Genomic DNA, 20,209 nt, shown 5'->3' with positions numbered 1-20,209 from the left:
CAAGTTAAAAGAAGGAAAAGTAACAAATAAGCGTTAGAATAAAAAAAAAAGACTTAATTTAGTTTCGAACACCCACAGCACCACTAGCACTGATGAGTGTAAACAGAGTCAACACGGATACAAAATGAAGCCCATAAACTTTATTCTCACCGAAGAAGATGGATCTGCTTTTGAAGAGTCGCTTCTTTCAGCAGCAAGTTCTCTTTCTACGTTTTCTTTCTCATGCTTAATCTCCTACACACTCCTATCCTTGTCGTCAAGTTGTCTCTGGTAATCCCGTTTCGTTTTCCCGCAGTTCCTCTTCCATCTCTCTTCTCAAATCCTGCTTACACTGCTCGCGGTTTGTGGACAGTTTGATCTTACGCCAACTAAAGGCAGCGTAAATCTCTATTATACACCAACTTTACGCCGTGCGTAAAGGTCTCTTAAATAAGTCTCATTACTCCAGCTTTACGTCAGTGCGTAATGGCCGTGTAAAGCGTGCCTTTACGAAATGTAAATGTGGTGTAAAGCTGTGTAAAGTAGATCTTTACGGCAGCTTTATGATAACATTACACAACTTAAATGTTTTTTCATGCTTTGCTATTCTCAAGTGAAAAAGTGTCACTTTATTTCTGCGCTAACTTGCAATTGACTTAATAGTTATAGTTATATTTCACAGCTCGCGGACGCAGTCGTCTGGCAATTATGGTTCTTGTGGAGTCTTGCTCTGTTTTTGCTCCACGACATCCCTAAAGGTATCAAAAGATTAAATATAAAGTGAGCTACACCAAAACTCTTTGTGGCAGAAAAAACGTCTGATTTCAAACTGGATGGATTTGTGCCTCACGGGGATCATTGTACCTGTTTTGCCAGAGACAAATATGCCGGCATCGCAGGTTTCTTAAACAGCTTTTTTCTCTTTTTCGCGGAGGGTTGAGTTAACGTTGGTGATGTGCCCTTTTCATTGTCTTCACCTGAAAAAGAGATATACACTTCAAAGCTCGATAAAGAGGCACGCCTGTACGAATTAGGAAATGTCCATGGTTCGAGATTGCATCAGAACTTCACAAAACTTTATACCTGCAACGCTATCTTGCAAGTCTTGGAAGAGTTTTCTCTTTTTTGACTCTACTTTGAGTTACTCTGTCTCGTCCTGCGAAGAGATTTAAATTCAGCATTTAATGGGCACTCGAACAAAGCAACTTAGCCTGAGTAGCGGCCCCAGAGGAAGGGGGAAAGGGGATGGGAAGCCGATGAGCACTGATGAGTGTAAACAGAGTCAACAGGGATACAAAATGAAACCCATAAACTTTATTCTCACCGAAGAAGAGGGATCTGCTTTTGAAGAGTCGCTTTTTTCAGCAGCAAGTTCTCTTTCTACGTTTTCTTTCTCATGCTTAATCTCCTCTACACTCCTATCCTTGTCGTCAAAGTGTCTCTGGTAATCCCGTTTCGTTTTCCCGCATTTCCTCTTCCATCTCTCTTCTCAAGTCCCGCTTACACTGCTCGCGGATTGTGGACAGTTTGATCTCATTCTCTGCCTTTTTGGCGTTAGCCACCTCTAATGTTTGACGCATGGTTTTCATGATGTTTTCTCTTGAATCGTTGGTTTTTCTGATTTCTTCATCCTTCTTTAACAGCTTTTCCTCCAGAGTAGCAGGGTATTTCTGCAATCTGGCTATTTCCTTCTCCATGTTCTGCATCCGCTCGGAGGCGCTTCGCTCATTAACTTCGTTCTCGTTGGACATATTTTTCACGGCATCACCAGCAGCCATCGCTTGGTTCTTCAAGCTGGTAATTCCCTTTTTCTTTATGTCCAGCGCCTTGGTTTTAGTCTTCTGCCTGTTTCGCCTATGTATATCTTTTTGCAATAGGTGCAAGTTATGCAATAGATTACATTGGCGGAGGTGCACGTGAAGTGAGCGGTGATCTTAATGGATCGTTTGGGTCCCGATATTTTATCAGTTTTGTGAATGGAAGGACACGTTTTGCATCGTGCACGAGCGCATTTAAAAGTGCCTGGTTGGTCATTAGTCTGAAAAGAACTTCTGACCAAAAAATTGCCTATGTTTTTGTCGCGTTTGAATGAAATGAGCGGAGGCTGCGAAAAGATAGTGCTTGTCTCTGGATCGTTTTGAAGTAATTTAAAGTTTTTAAGAATGATGGATTTAATTGAGTGGTTGGGAGGGTGAAACGTGAGAGTGAGTGGAATGCGGTCGGAATCTTCCTTTTGTGACGTTTGTAGTGCTGAATGTCGATCAATAAGTTGGGCGCGGTGGTAACCCGCTTGAACGACAGAATCAAGGTAACCACGTTTATCGAAAAACTGGCACATTGACTCTGATTTGTGCTGGAAATCAGTCATCACCACATAAACGACGAAGTCTTAGAAACTGAGAAAAAGGAATGGAATTCTTAACGTGAGATGGATGCGAAGACGAATAGAACAAGTAATTATGCGAGTCTGTAGGTTTGTCATACACACTAGTGCATAAACCGTTGCCTTCAATTGAAACTTTGATGTCTAAAAAGGATAAAGAATTGTCAGAAATTTCCCAGGTACATGATTTCAGAGCCGGGTGAAAAGAATTGACTGCGGTTATGAATTGAGTGAGTTCCTCTCTGGTAGAGGAGGTAGCGCCGATACAGTCGTCGATGTAGCGACCGTAGAGTTCAGGTTTGGAGTATGATAATATAATGATTCTAGTATTTCTTTCAAATCTTCCTGAATCGGACCGATTTTATTTATCATTATCAAAAAAGAGCAGCACATACACGCTTTCTAGTGTAATGGGACGCTGCACAGAAACTAGTACTGAAAGAGAAGAGATAGAAGAAGAGAGGCAGCTTGGTTCGGTTTGCCCACAGAAATTTTCGAAATAACTTTTTTTCATCCCTAATCACCGCCTGAAGACCTTTAACTTTCTAGGTTTCTTCCCATATATTCAAAGTGTTCTCAGGAGCTAATAAATAATGTAAAAAGAAAATCGTTGGTCTTATCATTTTCCCTCTGCGTTAACCTCTTCAAACACCTGGAGAGAGAAGAGCGGATTGCAGATTAAAAGAGCGTCTATTGGCTAAATATATCTCTACTTCATTAGAGCAGTTCACCGAAATTGCAAAAACTTTACCACACTTTGATAAAAATACTTACATGCTAATAATAAACAAACGTGAATCACACATTATTAAGTATAGCGAGGATTTAGTACGGGTCGCAAATGACGAACAAAAATATTTTCAAGCAATATTTTCCAGTACACACAACTGTCTCAAAGCTCTTTTAAATGAAAGTTTGCTCTGAGATTTCGCTGCTGTACTTGTGCATTAATGAATGAAACACCATCACTGCCTTCTTTTGCATCAGTTACTGTTCGCTAGCGCGAGGTTTGCATTAAAAAATTAAAGCCCGAACGCATGATGTCACGTCCGACTCATCAAATACAACATTTACTGGCATAGCAAAAAAAAAATTACCTGCTGTTGACTGGACTCTGATGTGAACACCTTGTCTATCTCGAACATTTTTGTTGATCCTTTGGAAAAAACACCAAGAACACCATCGTCATCTTCGTCAAAAGAAACAACATTGGCAGCCATTTTTCCTCCTCCGTCTTCTTTGATCACAGGCCTCACCCTGCAATATACTCTAATGTTGCCTTTCAATTCCACCAGTTCGTTGTGGAGCTTTTTCCTCAGCGCCATTTCCTTTTTGTACTTCGTAACCAATTCTTTCTCTTTGTCATCAATTCCTTCGATGCGCTGAACAATCTGTAAGGAAAACAAAAGTGGAGTTCCATTCAGAACTGAAATTGCAAACAGATCGCGAAATTCTCGCAGGAGAAATCCATCCTTGTGTAAACGAGGTACCCCATACAGTGGAACCTCGACTTCACGAACCTCTATATAACGAAGTCCTAGGTATAACGAACGATACTTCAGCTTCAGCCCGGCTAAAGTTACAGTAAAATGTATGCCACGAAACCTCGATATAACGAGTCAATTTCCCCAGTCCCTTGGTACTTCGTAAATTGAGGTTCCACTGTACTTAGTGTCTTGAAACATGCGAGCTACAGGAAGTGAAACCTACTTGTTTTATCACCTCGAGTATTGCCGGTTTAATTCGAGTCCCGAGTTTTAAACAGTTTATCATTAGATCTTGATGTTCTCTCTTTATATTGTCCAAAGTGTTCTTCATTAAAATTAGCTGCTGTGTAACGCTTTTCAGCTTTGAGCGCATAACGCTGGTTTCCCTCCCACATTTGGCCCGCTCCTCTGCAACAAGTCGTCTTTTTTTCACTTCAAAGTCTTTCGTCTGTTGTTGAAATTCTTGTCCCAGCTGATCGATATCCGCTTTATATTTGTTGATCTGTTGGAGAGGGAGAGGATAAAAACAAACACGAAAATCAAACACTAACTTGCGCTGATGACCAAAATATTCCTCTAGAGAATCTTGACAGAAGCGCTCAGTCAAGACAAACTCCACCCCTTCTTGGAGGAGAAATTGCGTAGCCTCAATAACAGAATAGACTGTGAGCTGAAAACCTTCATGAGTTTGCCACCAGATAAACATTTTGCTCCTTGCATTCTGATCGAAATTTCCAGGTCTGTTGTTACGTGGTTCTTTCCAGGTCTTAAGGTAATCAAGGAGTTTCAGTAACCACTGAAACCTGAAATAAAAATTAAATAAAATTTAGATAAAATTTAGAATTGTCATATTGCAAGGGTTAGAGTTGTCATATTACACTTTAATCTGCTCTATGAAAATTTCCATGTATACAGAATGGTTAGCAGAACAGTGTAAATTTACATTTTCATCAAGAACCACAGCTGCACTATCCATTATTTTGATTGTTTACATTGGATGTAGCAAGGGAGCCTCGTTTTTATGTGGTTTACATAAGGGTGTATTTTTTAGGTTATTCTGCTGTCAACAAAGTACAGGATATTATTATACCAGTGTAAAGCACTAATTGGTTTAACTGTGGGGTTAGGGTTACAATAAACATACAATTTACACTACATGTATAGCATTCAAACAAACTAATGACAAGATTTAGGTATACCACAGTCACATGTTAAATCTATAATTACAAAAAAGAGGAAAATATACAGATGACAACATATATAACTATAATAACAATAATAAATGCCATACCTGCCATCCTGAAAGTCACGGTATGGAGCAAGTAAGGCTAAATATATCTCTACTCCATTAGAGCAGTTCACCGAAATTGCAAAAACTTTACCACACTTTGATAAAAATACTTACATGCTAATAATAAACAAACATGATTCACACATTATTAAGTATAGCGAGGATTTAGTACGGGTCGCAAATGACGAACAAAAATATTTTCAAGCAATATTTTCCAGTACACACAACTGTCTCAAAGCTCCTTTAAATGAAAGTTTGCTCTGAGATTTGGCTGCTAAACTGGTGCATTGATGAAGGAAATACCATCACTGCCTTCTTTTGCGTCAGTTACTGTTCGCTAGCGCGAGGTTTGCATTAAAAAATTAAAGCCCGAACGCATGATGTCACGTCCGACTCATCAAATACGACATCTACTGGCATAACAAAAAAAAAAATTACCTGCTGTTGAGTGGACTCTGATGTGAACACCTTGTCCATCTCGAACAGTGTTGTTGATCCTTTCAGGGAGAAAACACCAAGAACACTATCGTCATCTTCGTCAAAAGAAACAACATTGGCAGCCATTATTCCTCCTCCGTCTTCTTTGATCACAGGCCTTACCCTGCAATATACTCTATTGTTGCCTTTCAATTCCACCAGTTCGTTGTGGAGCTTTTTCCTCAGCGCCATTTCCTTTTTGTACTTCGTAACCAATTCTTTCTCTTTGTCATCAATTCCTTCGATGCGCTGCACAATCTGTAAGGAAAACAAAAGTGGAGTTCCATTCAGAACTGAAATTGCAAACAGATCGCGAAATTCTCGCAGGAGAAATCCATCCTTGTGTAAACGAGGTACCCCATACAGTGGAACCTTGACTTCACGAACCTCTATATAACGAGGTCCTAGGTATAACAAACGATACTTCAGCTTCAGCCCGGCTAAAGTTACAGTAAAATGTATGCCACGAGACCTCGATATAACGAGCCAATTTCCCCAGTCCCTTGGCACTTCGTAAATTGAGGTTCCACTGTACTTAGTGTCTTGAAACATACGAGCTACAGGAAGTGAAACCTACTTGTTTTATCACCTCGCGTATTGCCGGTTTAATTCGAGTCCCGAGTTTTAAACAGTTTATCCTTAGATCTTGATGTTCTCTCTTTATATTGTCCAAAGTGTTCTTCATTAAAATTAGCTGCTGTGTAACGCTTTTCAGCTTTGAGCGCATAACGCTGGTTTCCCTCCCACATTTGGCCCGCTCCTCTGCAACAAGTCGTCTTTTTTCCTCTTCAAAGTCTTTCGACTGTTGTTGAAATTCTTGTCCCAGCTGATCGATATCCGCTTTATATTTGTTGATCTGTTGGAGAGGGAGAGGATAAAAACAAACACGAAAATCAAACACTAACTTGCGCTGATGGCCAAAATATTCCTCTAGAGAATCTTGACAGAAGCGCTCAGTCAAGACAAACTCCACCCCTTCTTGGAGGAGAAATTGCGTAGCCTCAATAACAGAATAGACTGTGAGCTGAAAACCTTCATGAGTTTGCCACCAGATAAACATTTTGCTCCTTGCATTCTGATCGAAATTTCCAGGTCTGTTGTTACGTGTTTCTTTCCAGGTCTTAAGGTAATCAAGGAGTTTCAGTAACCACTGAAACCTGAAATGAAAATTAAATAAAATTTAAAATTGTCATATTGCAAGGGTTAGAGTTGTCATCTTACACATTAATCTGCTCTATGAAAATTTCCATGTATACAGAATGGTTAACAGAACAGTGTAAATTTACATTTTCATCAAGAACCACAGCTGCACTATCATTTATTTTGATTGTTTACATTGGATGTAGCAAGGGAGCCTCGTTTTTATGTGGTTTACATAAGGGTGTATTTTTTAGGTTATTCTGCTGTCAACAAAGTACAGGATATTATTATACCAGTGTAAAGCACTAATTGGTTTAACTTTGGGGTTAGGGTTACAATAAACATACAATTTGCACTACATGTATAGCATTCAAACAAACTAATGACAAGATTTAGGTATACCACAGTCACATGTTAAATTTATAATTACAAAAAAGAGGAAAATATACAGATGACAACATATATAACTATAATAACAATAATAATTGCCATACCTGCCATCCTGAGAGTCACGGTATGGAGCAAGTAAGGCTAAATATATCTCTACTCCATTAGAGCAGTTCACCGAAATTGCAAAAACTTTACCACACTTTGATAAAAATACTTACATGCTAATAATAAACAAACATGAATCACACATTATTAATTATAGCGAAGATTTAGTACGGGTCGCAAATGACGAACAAAAATATTTTCAAGCAATATTTTCCAGTACACACAACTGTCTCAAAGCTCTTTTAAATGAAAGTTTGCTCTGAGATTTCGCTGCTGTACTTGTGCATTAATGAAGGAAACACCATCACTGCCTTCTTTTGCATCAGTTACTGTTCGCTAGCGCGAGGTTTGCATTAAAAAATTAAAGCCCGAACGCATGATGTCACGTCCGACTCATCAAATACAACATCTACTGACATAGCAAAAAAAAATTACCTGCTGTTGAGTGGAGTCTGATGTGAACACCTTGTCCATCTCGAACAGTGTTGTTGATCCTTTGGAGAAAACACCAAGAACACCATCGTCATCTTCGTCAAAAGAAACAACATTGGCAGCCATTTTTCCTCCTCCGTCTTCTTTGATTACAGGCCTTACCCTGCAATATACTCTAATGTTGCCTTTCAATTCCACCAGTTCGTTGTGGAGCTTTTTCCTCAGCGCCATTTCCTTTTTGTACTTCGTAATCAATTCTTTCTCTTTGTCATCAATTCCTTCGATGCGCTGCACAATCTGTAAGGAAAACAAAAGTGGAGTTCCATTCAGAACTGAAATTGCAAACAGATCGCGAAATTCTCGCAGGAGAAATCCATCCTTGTGTAAACGAGGTACCCCATACAGTGGAACCTCGACTTCACGAACCTCTATATAACGAAGTCCTAGGTATAACGAACGATACTTCAGCTTCAGCCCGGCTAAAGTTACAGTAAAATGTATGCCACGAGAGCTCGATATAACGAGCCAATTTCCGCAGTCCCTTGGCACTTCGTAAATTGAGGTTCCACTGTACTTAGTGTCTTGAAACATGCGAGCTACAGGAAGTGAAACCTACTTGTTTTATCACCTCGCGTATTGCCGGTTTAATTCGAGTCCCGAGTTTTAAACAGTTTATCCTTAGATCTTGATGTTCTCTCTTTATATTGTCCAAAGTGTTCTTCATTAAAATCAGCTGCTGTGTAACGCTTTTCAGCTTTGAGCGCATAACGCTGGTTTCCCTCCCACATTTGGCCCGCTCCTCTGCAACAAGTCGTCTTTTTTTCACTTCAAAGTCTTTCGTCTGTTGTTGAAATTCTTGTCCCAGCTGATCGATATCCGCTTTATATTTGTTGATCTGTTGGAGAGGGAGAGGATAAAAACAAACACGAAAATCAAACATTAACTTGCGCTGATGGCCAAAATATTCCTCTAGAGAATCTTGACAGAAGCGCTCAGTCAAGACAAACTCCACCCCTTCTTGGAGGAGAAATTGCGTAGCCTCAATAACAGAATAGACTGTGAGCTGAAAACCTTCATGAGTTTGCCACCAGATAAACATTTTGCTCCTTGCATTCTGATCGAAATTTCCAGGTCTGTTGTTACGTGTTTCTTTCCAGGTCTTAAGGTAATCAAGGAGTTTCAGTAACCACTGAAACCTGAAATACAAATTAAATAAAATTTAGAATTGTCATATTGCAAGGGTTAGAGTTGTCATATTATACATTAATCTGCTCTATGAAAATTTCCATGTATACAGAATGGTTAACAGAACAGTGTAAATTTACATTTTCATCAAGAACCACAGCTGCACTATCCATTATTTTGATTGTTTACATTGGATGTAGCAAGGGAGCCTCGTTTTTATGTGGTTTACATAAGGGTGTATTTTTTAGGTTATTCTGCTGTCAACAAAGTACAGGATATTATTATACCAGTGTAAAGCACTAATTGGTTTAACTGTGGGGTTAGGGTTACAATAAACATACAATTTGCACTACATGTATAGCATTCAAACAAACTAATGACAAGATTTAGGTATACCACAGTCACATGTTAAATTTATAAATACAAAAAAAGAGGAAAATATACAGATGACAACATATAGAACTATAATAACAATAATAATTGCCATACCTGCCATCCTGAGAGTCACGGTATGGAGCAAGTAAGGGTTTTCTTTTCCTTTGGTGTTCTTTGGTGCTCCGGACATTAAGGCAATCGAAAAACCCATCCACCATCTCGCAGTACTTTACTGTACCTTCTGCTTCTGGAGGTCCAAATGACCAGAGCACTGCAGCCATTGAAGCACTCAGCACCTGAGCAGCCAGGGTGACACGCATCTTTGAGTAAGTATTGAGGTTGATGTGGTCAAATGTCAATCTAGAACAATAACATACCTCTCTGTAGTTCGCCGGCTTTCCTAACCAGTCACCCTCTACTAACTATGCCTAAACGCATATGAGCTTCTAGCTGTCACTCGACTTTGCCAAACAGAGCGCACATTTTCCAGGAGCCTTCAGAACTTATCTGACAAACTTTCGCTGAAACCTTGCAGTTCAATATTTGCAGTGAAATATTTGATTACACCCTCGTACTTGACTTTTAAATGTACTGCGCGCAGTTGCACGTGAAATTTTAACCGCACGAACTAATTCTCAAAGGACCTCTTTGACGTTTTTTTTTCGCGCGTTACCTTTGAAGGAAAGAGCAGGTGTCAAAAGTCGTCTTTTTTTGTCCAAATGAAAACTTGAAAGGCTGCGATCACTGTTCAGTTATTTGCAACGAACGTGAAACAAAGAAAATTGAGTTTCTCATGCGGATTCCACACTACTCAATACTTACGCAGCTGCCTCTAAAAGTACGCGAGCAACAGAGAACTTGCTGGCAGCCGTATGAATATACAATAGACTGTTCTAACGGTATGAATATACCGTATACTGTTCTACGCGTTCTCTTCCACAAGGGGCGCCGAAATAATAGCGGTAAGGCAGATATAAACAAAAGCATGACTCTGGGACTGAAGCTAACCTAGTAAGAAGAAGAAGAGGGATCTGCTTTTAAAGAGTCGCTTTTTTCAGCAGCAAGTTCTCTTTCTACGTTTTCTTTCTCATGCTTAATCTCCTCTACATTCCTATCCTTGTCGTCAAAGTGTCTCTGGTAATCCCGTTTCGTTTTCCCGCAGTTCTTCTTCCATCTCTCTTCTCAAATCGTGCTTACACTGCTCGCGGATTGTGGACAGTTTGATCTCATTCTCTGCCTTTTTGGCGTTAGCCTACTCTTTCTGGCGTTAGCCTACTCCTCAAGAGTAGCACGCTATTTCTGCAATATGGCTATTTCCTTCTCCATGTTCTGCATCCGCTCGGAGGCGCTTTGCTCATTAACTTCGTTCTCGTTGGACATATTTTTCATGGCATCACTAGCAGCCATCGCTTGGTTCTCCAAGCTGGTAATTCCCTTTTTCTTTATGTCCAGCGCCTTGGTTGCTAAGCGCACTTTTCTTGCCAAGTTTGCAGTTCTGTGTAAAGAGTTTCCAATTCATCTTGACGTTCGTCAAGTGCCTGTCCTTGTTCAGCTAATATTATATCTCGCTCTTCTAACACTTTTTTTAGGTTGGCAATCACATCTTTGTCCTTTCCTGTATCTGCGAAAAACAAGAACATGATTCCAAAGCACATTTGAGAAGTGCATTACGTTCATCACATGATGTCTCTCTTTTCTTCTCGTGTATGAAAAACCTTTATAGTCCAACTGCACTATAAAAATCATGCAAATGTACATAGACGAAGTCTTAATTTGACCTCTCATCCTCTTACTCTTTTGAAACAAACAGACTTGACATTCTCTGTGGTCGGTTAAGGTAGTTTTTACTGAATGCAGACAGTACAACTCGACATAACTTTTGTGTCAGGCATACCCTAGCCTTTTTTCTTAGGATGCAGTACGATACTCTTTCTGCAACTCCTTTCTTTACGCTTGGTAAAAAAGGGTTGACGGACCAGCACGACTCTTGCCAGGCAACGAGTGTAATATGAACGACTTTCTCCGCACTTGCCCGTATGTAAACAAAAAAAGGGTTCGTTGGTATCCTAACAAGATTTCTTGATTTGGTCAATGACAATTTGGTCAATTTTTGACATGACTAAAATGTATGACAGGTTGATTATTTAGGCTCAATTTGGAGCTTAATTAACACTGGCGGAAAATATGGAAACGATTACCGAGTCCTGTTGCCCTCTCACCCCCTTTCACTCCCAGATCTCAATAGTAATTCTCTTAACTGCGCGCCATAGAATTCTTAGAAATTAAGTCTGAAGCATTTGGTATTGGATTATCTAATGATTCCCTAAGATACACTTTATTCCCATCACTAGCTTGTCTGCCCGGTAACGGCTTCCTGGTCTGCTTGATATAGGATCGATTCTGAAAGAACAATATTTGTCCTGGTCCTCGGAGTTTAAGGGTTAGTAAGCGCAAGGTTCAGGCTTGCGTTTAAAATCATTCTCATAGTATGCTGTCCTTGGAGCAATGAACCTCGTTGCACTCATTTGTAACCTTAAGAACAAGGTGCAATCAACTTAACGGCCTGCTCCCAGTTGGCTTGTTAGCTCAATTGGTAGAGCGCTGCACTGGTATCGCAGAGGTCAGTGGTTCGAGTCCCGTACAGGCCTGATTTTTTTCAGGTCTGATTTTCGCTATTGCATAAATAGCGCTATCTACTGCGAGGATCGTGCATCATACGTAACATTTTTTTCTTTTTTTTTCCATGGCATGACATGCATCAGTGCAAAGGCATAAAAAAGTGATTATTCCAGAGCGTATGAGTAGGGTAGAGTATGGGTAGCGTAGCGTATGGGTAGCGTAACGTATGGGTAGCGTATTGGTAGCGTATGGGTAACGATGATGAACGGCCCGTTGTGTTGGTTATAACTCCACTTACAAGCATCATACAGGATCAAATATTCCAACTTGAATCTCTTGGTTTAACTGGTTGTAATCTAACCGAAGTTCTCGATAATTGGGATTCATTATCACAAGTTGATATGGTATACGCTTCGGCCGAGAGTGCAATCGAGAAACGTTTTACAAACTTCCTTAAAGATATTTAATATTTGTTTAAGCGTATTTTAAATCTGTTCGTGTTTAGTAATCGTGGATCGCGTGGGATTTTTTCTTAGGATGCAGCACGCTACTCTTTCTGCAACTCCTTTCTTTACGCTTGGTAAAAAAGGGTTGACGGACCAGCACGACTCTTGCCAGGCTACGAGTGTAATATGAACGACTTTCTCCGCACTTGCCCGTATGTAAAAAATAACAAAGGCGTGGTTGACTAAGATCCTTTGAGACGGTGGCTAACAACAAATCAAACGAAGTGACTACTTTGGGATTTTCCAAGTTCGTACGGTAGCGACTGAACTGTTTCATTCCTAAGGAGACTTTTGTGAAAGCTAGTCAGTGAGTAGGAGTGTGCTCTTACGTTCTCTTGAAGAGCCCGGAGTAAAGACCTCGTCACTGTCCTCGGTTTTTTGTACTTTCGTCCATTCGATTTTGAGCTGAAACAGAGCAAGCAACGTACGGGGTTACATAATAGAGTTTATTACATCGCACGCAGCGACCGTGGGCAAGAAGGAGCGAATCCTGTGTTGTGATCGGCTAGCCGAGCGGGTAAGATGGGCCGGGATTGCCAGCATTGATCCCGCGCATGAAAAAAAAAAAAAAAATAATAATAATCATTTGAGGAATACTCTGTAGCTAAGCAACATCTTTAATGAGAAAAGACTTATTGAATCTAACATGTGTATAAAAAAATAAAAAAAATCTTGCTAGTTACAATTCTCCTTTTAAGGAAAAATATCACTAACCAAAACTACATAGTTATATGGCTATGAATAATAAAATTATAATGTGCTGTTTAGGAAGTCTATATCTTACTTTAAGTCTCTTGACAAAGGAAATGCAAAGTCTTCAAAAGTTCAACGCAAAAGAATAGTAAAAAAATTTACTATAAAATTTACTATAATTTACTAGAATAATAATAATAAAAATAACAATAATAATATAATAATAATCATTTGAATATATCAACAAAGTTGAAATGGTAAATTGGCCACCGTTACGGTTATAAAAGCTGGCGTTTCGAGCGTTAGCCCTTCGTCGGAGCGAATAGAGGAATTGTGGGTTGTGTGTCCTTTAAAAGGCAGAAAGTGGAGCTACGTGACTGGTGGTAACATGGCAAGGAGAAAAACATGAATAAATTAGTGGAATGAAAAGCGTTCGTTTATACCTGTGGGATTTAGACTGCCGGTGTGAAAGATGAGCTTTTGTTCAAGGGTTTTGCGGCTTTCCGTGCAACCTAATTGTAAGGAAAGACCGCAGATTTGCCCTAAGTTGCTTAGAATGACTAACCATGCACTTTTAAATGCGCTCGTGCACGATGCAAAACAAATAATAAAGAATTCTCATTGGTCGAGATCAAATAACTGTCACTCAGCCGTTAAAGTGATAAAAAACAGGCATCCTAGAACAACGCGGAATCGATCTGATAAACGATCAGCGCCAAGCTTTGGAACAGCTCTACGTCAAAAATAAGGATCTTGTAGCTATTTTGCCGAGTGGGTTTGGAAAAGGTTTAATCTCTACCTGAGCCAATGGTATGTCACTGCTGTTCCCCTTGAAGGATTTCTTTGCTGATCTTGAAGGAGCCGTTGTCGGATTCGCCTTGTCTGCTACATCAGGGTCCAAAAGAAACAAACAAATAAACAAACAGTTTTAAGGTCTTGCTACCAGCTCCTTAGGTCGAAATTGTGAAACAGCTTTCGCAATAATAACTGCAAAATGATCTTGAACTGATATAATGTCCCTTTTCTTCATACAAGTTAAAAGAAGAAAAATAACAAATGAGCGTTAGAATAAAATAAAAGAAGACTTAATTTAGTTTCGAACACCCACAGCACTACTAGCACTGATGAGTGTAAACAGAGTCAACAGGGATACAAAATGAAACCCATAAACTTTATTCTCACCGAAGAAGAGGGATCTGTTTTTGAAGAGTCGCTTTTTTCAGCAGCAAGTTCTCTTTCTACGTTTTCTTTCTCATGCTTAATCTCCTCTACACTCCTATCCTTGTCGTCAAAGTGTCTCTGGTAATCCCGTTTCGTTTTCCCGCAGTTGCTCTTCCATCTCTCTTCTCAAGTCCTGCTTACACTGCTCGCGGATTGTGGACAGTTTGATCTCATTCTCTGCCTTTTTGGCGTTAGCCACCTGTAATGTTTGAGGCATGGTTTTCATGATGTTTTCTCTTGAATCGTTCGTTTTTCTGATTTCTTCATCCTTCTTTACCAGCTTTTCCTCCAGAGTAGCAGGCTATTTCTGCAATCTGGCTATTTCCTTCTCCATGTTCTGCATCCGCTGGGAGGCGCTTCGCTCATTAACTTCGTTCTCGTTGGACATATTTTTCACGGCATCACCAGCAGCCATCGCTTGGTTCTTCAAGCTGGTAATTCCCTTTTTCTTTATGTCCAGCGCCTTGGTTTTAGTCTTCTGCCTGTTTCGCCTATGTATATCTTTTTGCAATAGGTGCAAGTTATGCAATAGATTACATTGGCGGAGGTGCACGTGAAGTGAGCGGTGATCTTAATGGATCGTTTGGGTCCCGATATTTTATCAGTTTTGTGAATGGAAGGACACGTTTTGCATCGTGCACGAGCGCATTTAAAAGTGCCTGGTTGGTCATTAGTCTGAAAAGAACTTCTGACCAAAAAATTGCCTATGTTTTTGTCGCGTTTGAATGAAATGAGCGGAGGCTGCGAAAAGATAGTGCTTGTCTCTGGATCGTTTTGAAGTAATTCAAAGTTTTTAAGAATGATGGATTTAATTGAGTGGTTGGGAGGGTGAAACGTAAGAGTGAATGGAGTGTGGTCGGAATCTTCCTTTTGTGACGTTTGTAGTGCTGAATGTCGATCAATAAGTTGGGCGCGGTGGTAACCCGCTTGAACGACAGAATCAAGGTAACCACGTTTATCGAAAAACTGGCACATTGACTCTGATTTGTGCTAGAAATCAGAGTCATCACCACATAAACGACGAAGTCTTAGAAACTGAGAAAAAGGAATGGAATTCTTAACGTGAGATGGATGCGAAGACGAATATAACAAGTAATTATGCGAGTCTGTAGGTTTGTCATACACACTAGTGCATAAACCGTTGCCTTCAATTGAAACTTTGATGTCTAAAAAGGATAAAGAATTGTCAGAAATTTCCCAGGTACATGATTTCAGAGCCGGGTGAAAAGAATTGACTGCGGTTATGAATTGAGTGAGTTCCTCTCTGGTAGAGGAGGTAGCGCCGATACAGCCGTCGATGTAGCGACCGTAGAGTTCAGGTTTGGAGTATGATAATATAATGATTCTAGTATTTCTTTCAAATCCTCTTGAAGCGGACCGTTTTTATTTATCATTATTAAAAAAGAGCAGCACATACACGCTTTCTAGTGTAATGGGACGCAGCACAGAAACTAGTACTGAAAGAGAAGAGATAGAAGAAGAGAGGCAGCTTGGTTCGGTTTGCCCACAGAAATTTTCGAAATAACTTTTTTTCATCCATAATCACCGCCTGAAGACCTTTAACTTTCTAGGTTTCTTCCCATATATTCAAAGTGTTCTCAGGAGCTAATGAATAATGTAAAAAGAAAATCGTTGGTCTTATCATTTTCCCTCTGCCTTAACCTCTTCAAACACCTGGAGAGAGAGAAAAGCGGATTGCAGATTAAAAGAGCGTCTATTGGCTAAATATATCTCTACTTCATTAGAGCAGTTCACCGAAATTGCAAAAACTTTACCACACTTTGATAAAAATACTTACATGCTAATAATAAACAAACATGAATCACACATTAAGTATAGCGAGGATTTAGTACGGGTCGCAAATGACGAACAAAAAGATTTTCAAGCAATATTTTCCAGTACACACAACTGTCTCAAAGCTCCTTTAAATGAAAGTTTGCTCCGAGATTTGGCTGCTAAACTGGTGCATTGATGAAGGAAACACCATCACTGCCTTCTTTTGCATCAGTTACTGTTCGTTAGCGCGAGGTTTGCATTAAAAAATTAAAGCCCGAACGCATGATGTCACGTCTGACTCATCAAATACAACATCTACTGGCATAACAAAAAAAAAAAATTACCTGCTGTTGAGTGGACTCTGATGTGAACACCTTGTCCATCTCGAACAGTTTTGTTGATCCTTTGGAGAAAACACCAAGAACACCATCGTCATCTTCGTCAAAAGAAACAACATTGGCAGCCATTTTTCCTCCTCCGTCTTCTTTGATCACAGGCCTTACCCTGCAATATACTCTAATGTTGCCTTTCAATTCCACTAGTTCGTTGTGTAGCTTTTTCCTCAGCGCCATTTCCTTTTTGTACTTCGTAACCAATTCTTTATCTTTGTCATCAATTCCTTCGATGCGCTGCACAATCTGTAAGGAAAACAAAAGTGGAGTTCCATTCAGAACTGAAATTGCAAACAGATCGCGAAATTCTCGCAGGAGAAATCCATCCTTGTGTAAACGAGGTACCCCATACAGTGGAACCTCGACTTCACGAACCTCTATATAACGAAGTCCTAAGTATAACGAACGATACTTCAGCTTCAGCCCGGCTAAAGTTACAGTAAAATGTATGCCACGAGACCTCGATATAACGAGCCAATTTCCCCAGTCCCTTGGCACTTCGTAAATTGAGGTTCCACTGTACTTAGTGTCTTGAAACATGCGAGCTACAGGAAGTGAAACCTACTTGTTTTATCACCTCGCGTATTGCCGGTTTAATTCGAGTCCCGAGTTTTAAACAGTTTATCCTTAGATCTTGATGTTCTCTCTTTATATTGTCCAAAGTGTTCTTCATTAAAATCAGCTGCTGTGTAACGCTTTTCAGCTTTGAGCGCATAACGCTGGTTTCCCTCCCACATTTGGCTCGCTCCTCTGCAACAAGTCGTCTTTTTTCCTCTTCAAAGTCTTTCGTCTGTTGTTGAAATTCTTGTCCCAGCTGATCGATATCCGCTTTATATTTGTTGATCTGTTGGAGAGGGAGAGGATAAAAACAAACCCGAAAATCAAACACTAACTTGCGCTGATGGCCAAAATATTCCAAAATATAACTAATACTAATTTCCACTCAATATACCAAGCGAGAGAAAAACGTAAAATATTGAGCTGCAAACTACAGCTAGCCACGCTTAAGAAAGCATAGATGTATGTAATTTAAAGAGGTTGTGTGGATTAGTGACTTCTGCTAAGAAATTGTTCATATACTTTTTGATCACAGGTCAGCTATGTTAAAGGAATGGACTGGTACCTAATGGTGCGTTTCACAATCATTTTTCTGAGTCTGTTGGAATGCATTGTCGTGGACAGGTTGTGGAGAGCAAACGCCAGGAAAATAGAAGACGAACGAAAAAACAGAAACACGAGGAATTCTGGTGACAAGGAACTAAGAACGTTGTGATGAAATTTTGTGGGCCGAGGCCAGGAACGTGTTCGATAATTGAGTCAGTTTGCTAGACATAACGTCTCGTAGTCACGTTCGACGCACTAAAAACTATTATAAAACGAATACAAGAATTGTAAAAACGTGTAAAATGGTATATAAAAAGTCACTTGTAAAAATGTAGCGGAATTCCAAATCGATTTCGATCAATTACGATCCTCATCAGTAGTACTCCGCCATGTTTAAAATACTCATAAATAATTGTTCATATAAGTGACTCTGAAATGTCCACACTTCTTCCAGGCTTCATGTAAGCGGTCATGATGTATCAATCACAGCTCGTGGGATTTGAAAAAAGTTCCATTCGTTCTTGGAGTTCATAAGCGAGTCTTCGTTCACATTATTTATCCTCACTCCTTCAGTTATTTGTCTCAGCATCGCGTCATTGTGATAAACCCCCGTCACATCCATTCGGAACTGCTTTACCTCTCTATTGTGTTTCACTTTATGTGAACTAAGAACGGTAAAAAAAAAAAAACAAAATGTGGGACATGGCCAACCAGATTTTAATGATATGATATGTGCCCCGCATATGATACTGAAATCTTATTGGTTTTGTCCCATAGTGCCACCGTCTACTTTATATATAGTACCATCGATTTGAAAATTGTTCCCCGTTCGTAATTCTATCATAATAGGATTTTTTTAACAATTTGCCTCCTCGTAGAACTGATTCAATTGCATTTTCTTCTAAATAGAATTCCATGAGGGACAGAAGTGGACTGAACTGCCGTTATGTGTCTGGTGTTCAAATTCTGAGACCACGAAAAGCAGATACTGGCACTCAAACAAACAACGAGGGAGGAAATCGCCTGAATCGCTGGGAATCAAATGAACACGGAGAACTTTCCCATATGATAAAAGATGAATACAGGCATTTGAGCCTCGGGGAGATGCGTCCGCCTTTGCCCGATGAGGCCTGGGTCGAAATGGACGAGGAAAACACGCAGGCGCATTACGACACAGTTGTTCGCTGCTTCTTCAACAAAAGGAACTATCGCCCGATGGAACTCTCCGCTAAAGTGGACAAAGCAAGCCGCATCTTGTTTCCGTTAACGTTTGTAAGTTATAACATTGCATATTGGGTGACTTACCTCCATGGCATTAATGTTTTACCCTACAGAATATAAAATACCAGATACTGGTGTTAGCGAGGTTTAAGTCACAGCTTCAAATCTAGTGTTGCCTATTTCATTGATAAGATCATTCCAGCCTTTGACACATTGTAACTTCACTTGCACCGAAAACAGTTTTTTTTCGGAAAAAGCTCTCGTTGCGTCGATCAAATGTGGTCATCGATCGTTCCCGAGATCTGAAAGCCGCTCACTTTCATTACTGATACGGTTACATTTTGTTGTAGCCTTTCTTTTGAGAGTTGAACACCAAACAGTGTAATAAAATTTTATTTTTTTCATAGGGAACGGAGTATAAAGGAGGCAAAAGAATATAAAGGAGGCACTGCCAAAAATTGGCTGCCAATGAAGGGGATGATGATACATCAGAGACTTAAGGGGTGTAATCAGGCTCCTTGGTTCCTTAATTAAACAACTCGAGGGGAAACCACTACATGACTGTTACACCACGTATGCACTGAGGGTAAAAAAAGTTAAAAACAAAAAAAGAAAAACGCGCTCGAGTCAACAGAAGCGACATTATTGAATACTACTTGAATGGATCCTTCTTTTAGGGTTAAGATGGCGGATACCGACGGGAATTCGTAGTTATGATGTTTATCAATCAGGGAAAGGACTGAATTTATCATCAACAGAGTTGTATATGTGCACGATCCCTCGATCAACAGAGTTATTAAGCGATGTGAAGTTTGTTGTTCCAGCCAGGTCGAATCGGGTTAATAAGAGACGTAAGTTGGTGATTCCAGCTCACAAGTTTGTGCTTGCAGTCAGTGGCCCCGTATTCTTTACGATGTCAAGTGGCGGACACAAAAACTCTAGTTAGATGCCTGACTATGATTAAAACAGCTTCTTGGAGTTGCTTTGTTACATGTACGGCGACAAAATAAATTTGGCAGGTGTTGTACTTAGCGAACAAATATATGCTGCCCTCTCTCGCTTGGCTGTGTAAAAATTATCTGTTAGAAAACTTAGATGCATCGAATGTCTCTTGTATCCTATCAAATGCTGACAAAGACAATTAAGATTCGGAAAAACAATGTTGGAAAATGTTCGAAGGGTAAACACAAGAAGCCGTAACTTCTGTTGAATTAGTTACAGTTGAACGATCATTAGTGACGTCAGTTGTCACACGAGACCTGTTTACCGTCAACGAGGTGGAACTTTTCAAAGTCCTATACTGAATGAGGACGAAATAGAATTGGGAATTAAACGAGACTTACCTGTAAAGTTTGATGGTAATTCTATGGAGTCATTATGAAGTGTAACGGATCACATGCCCACCCTTCTACTGCGAACCCGCCCATTCTTAG

At 39.9% G+C, this 20,209-nt stretch overlaps 2 protein-coding genes and 1 pseudogene across 2 annotated transcripts; all 3 read right to left on the bottom strand.

The window, feature by feature from the left end:
- Positions 1-5,494: 5,494 nt before the first annotated feature.
- LOC148722552 (kinesin-like protein KIFC3) lies at positions 5,495-6,952 on the bottom strand. Its single transcript, XM_088737054.1, has 3 exons — positions 6,650-6,952; positions 6,195-6,473; positions 5,495-5,875 (listed from the first exon to the last, which is right to left on the bottom strand). The coding sequence occupies exons 1-3, from the start codon at positions 6,689-6,691 to the stop codon at positions 5,495-5,497; spliced, it is 702 nt and encodes a 233-aa protein (XP_088593180.1). The 5' UTR covers positions 6,692-6,952.
- Positions 6,953-8,595: 1,643 nt separating this feature from the next.
- LOC148722550 (kinesin-like protein KIFC3) lies at positions 8,596-18,866 on the bottom strand. Its single transcript, XM_088737052.1, has 4 exons — positions 18,861-18,866; positions 17,017-17,349; positions 16,404-16,697; positions 8,596-8,880 (listed from the first exon to the last, which is right to left on the bottom strand). The coding sequence occupies exons 1-4, from the start codon at positions 18,864-18,866 to the stop codon at positions 8,854-8,856; spliced, it is 660 nt and encodes a 219-aa protein (XP_088593178.1). The 3' UTR covers positions 8,596-8,853.
- Positions 14,699-16,025, bottom strand: LOC148722551 (uncharacterized; annotated as a pseudogene).
- Positions 18,867-20,209: the final 1,343 nt, after the last annotated feature.

The sequence above is a fragment of the Stylophora pistillata genome, chromosome 10 (assembly GCF_964205215.1).
Source record: "Stylophora pistillata chromosome 10, jaStyPist1.2, whole genome shotgun sequence".
Classification (NCBI taxonomy): domain Eukaryota; kingdom Metazoa; phylum Cnidaria; class Anthozoa; order Scleractinia; family Pocilloporidae; genus Stylophora; species Stylophora pistillata.
Note: the sequence above shows the minus strand (reverse complement) of the source record. Positions and strands in the feature narration are given on the sequence as shown.

What these genes read in the sequence shown, in the direction of transcription:
- LOC148722552 (XM_088737054.1), bottom strand. Translation starts at nt 6,691, where the DNA reads ATGCAAGGAGCAAAATGTTTATCTGGTGGCAAACTCATGAAG. An exon ending in CTGGTGGCAAACTCATGAAG is followed by an intron (nt 6,474 to 6,649) that starts GTTTTCAGCTCA and finishes CCTCTCCAACAG; the next exon opens with ATCAACAAATATAAAGCGGA. An exon ending in TACGCGAGGTGATAAAACAA is followed by an intron (nt 5,876 to 6,194) that starts GTAGGTTTCACT and finishes TTTTCCTTACAG; the next exon opens with ATTGTGCAGCGCATCGAAGG.
- LOC148722550 (XM_088737052.1), bottom strand. An exon ending in TACGCGAGGTGATAAAACAA is followed by an intron (nt 16,698 to 17,016) that starts GTAGGTTTCACT and finishes TTTTCCTTACAG; the next exon opens with ATTGTGCAGCGCATCGAAGG. An exon ending in CAGAGTCCACTCAACAGCAG is followed by an intron (nt 8,881 to 16,403) that starts GTAATTTTTTTT and finishes TTTGTATTTCAG; the next exon opens with GTTTCAGTGGTTACTGAAAC.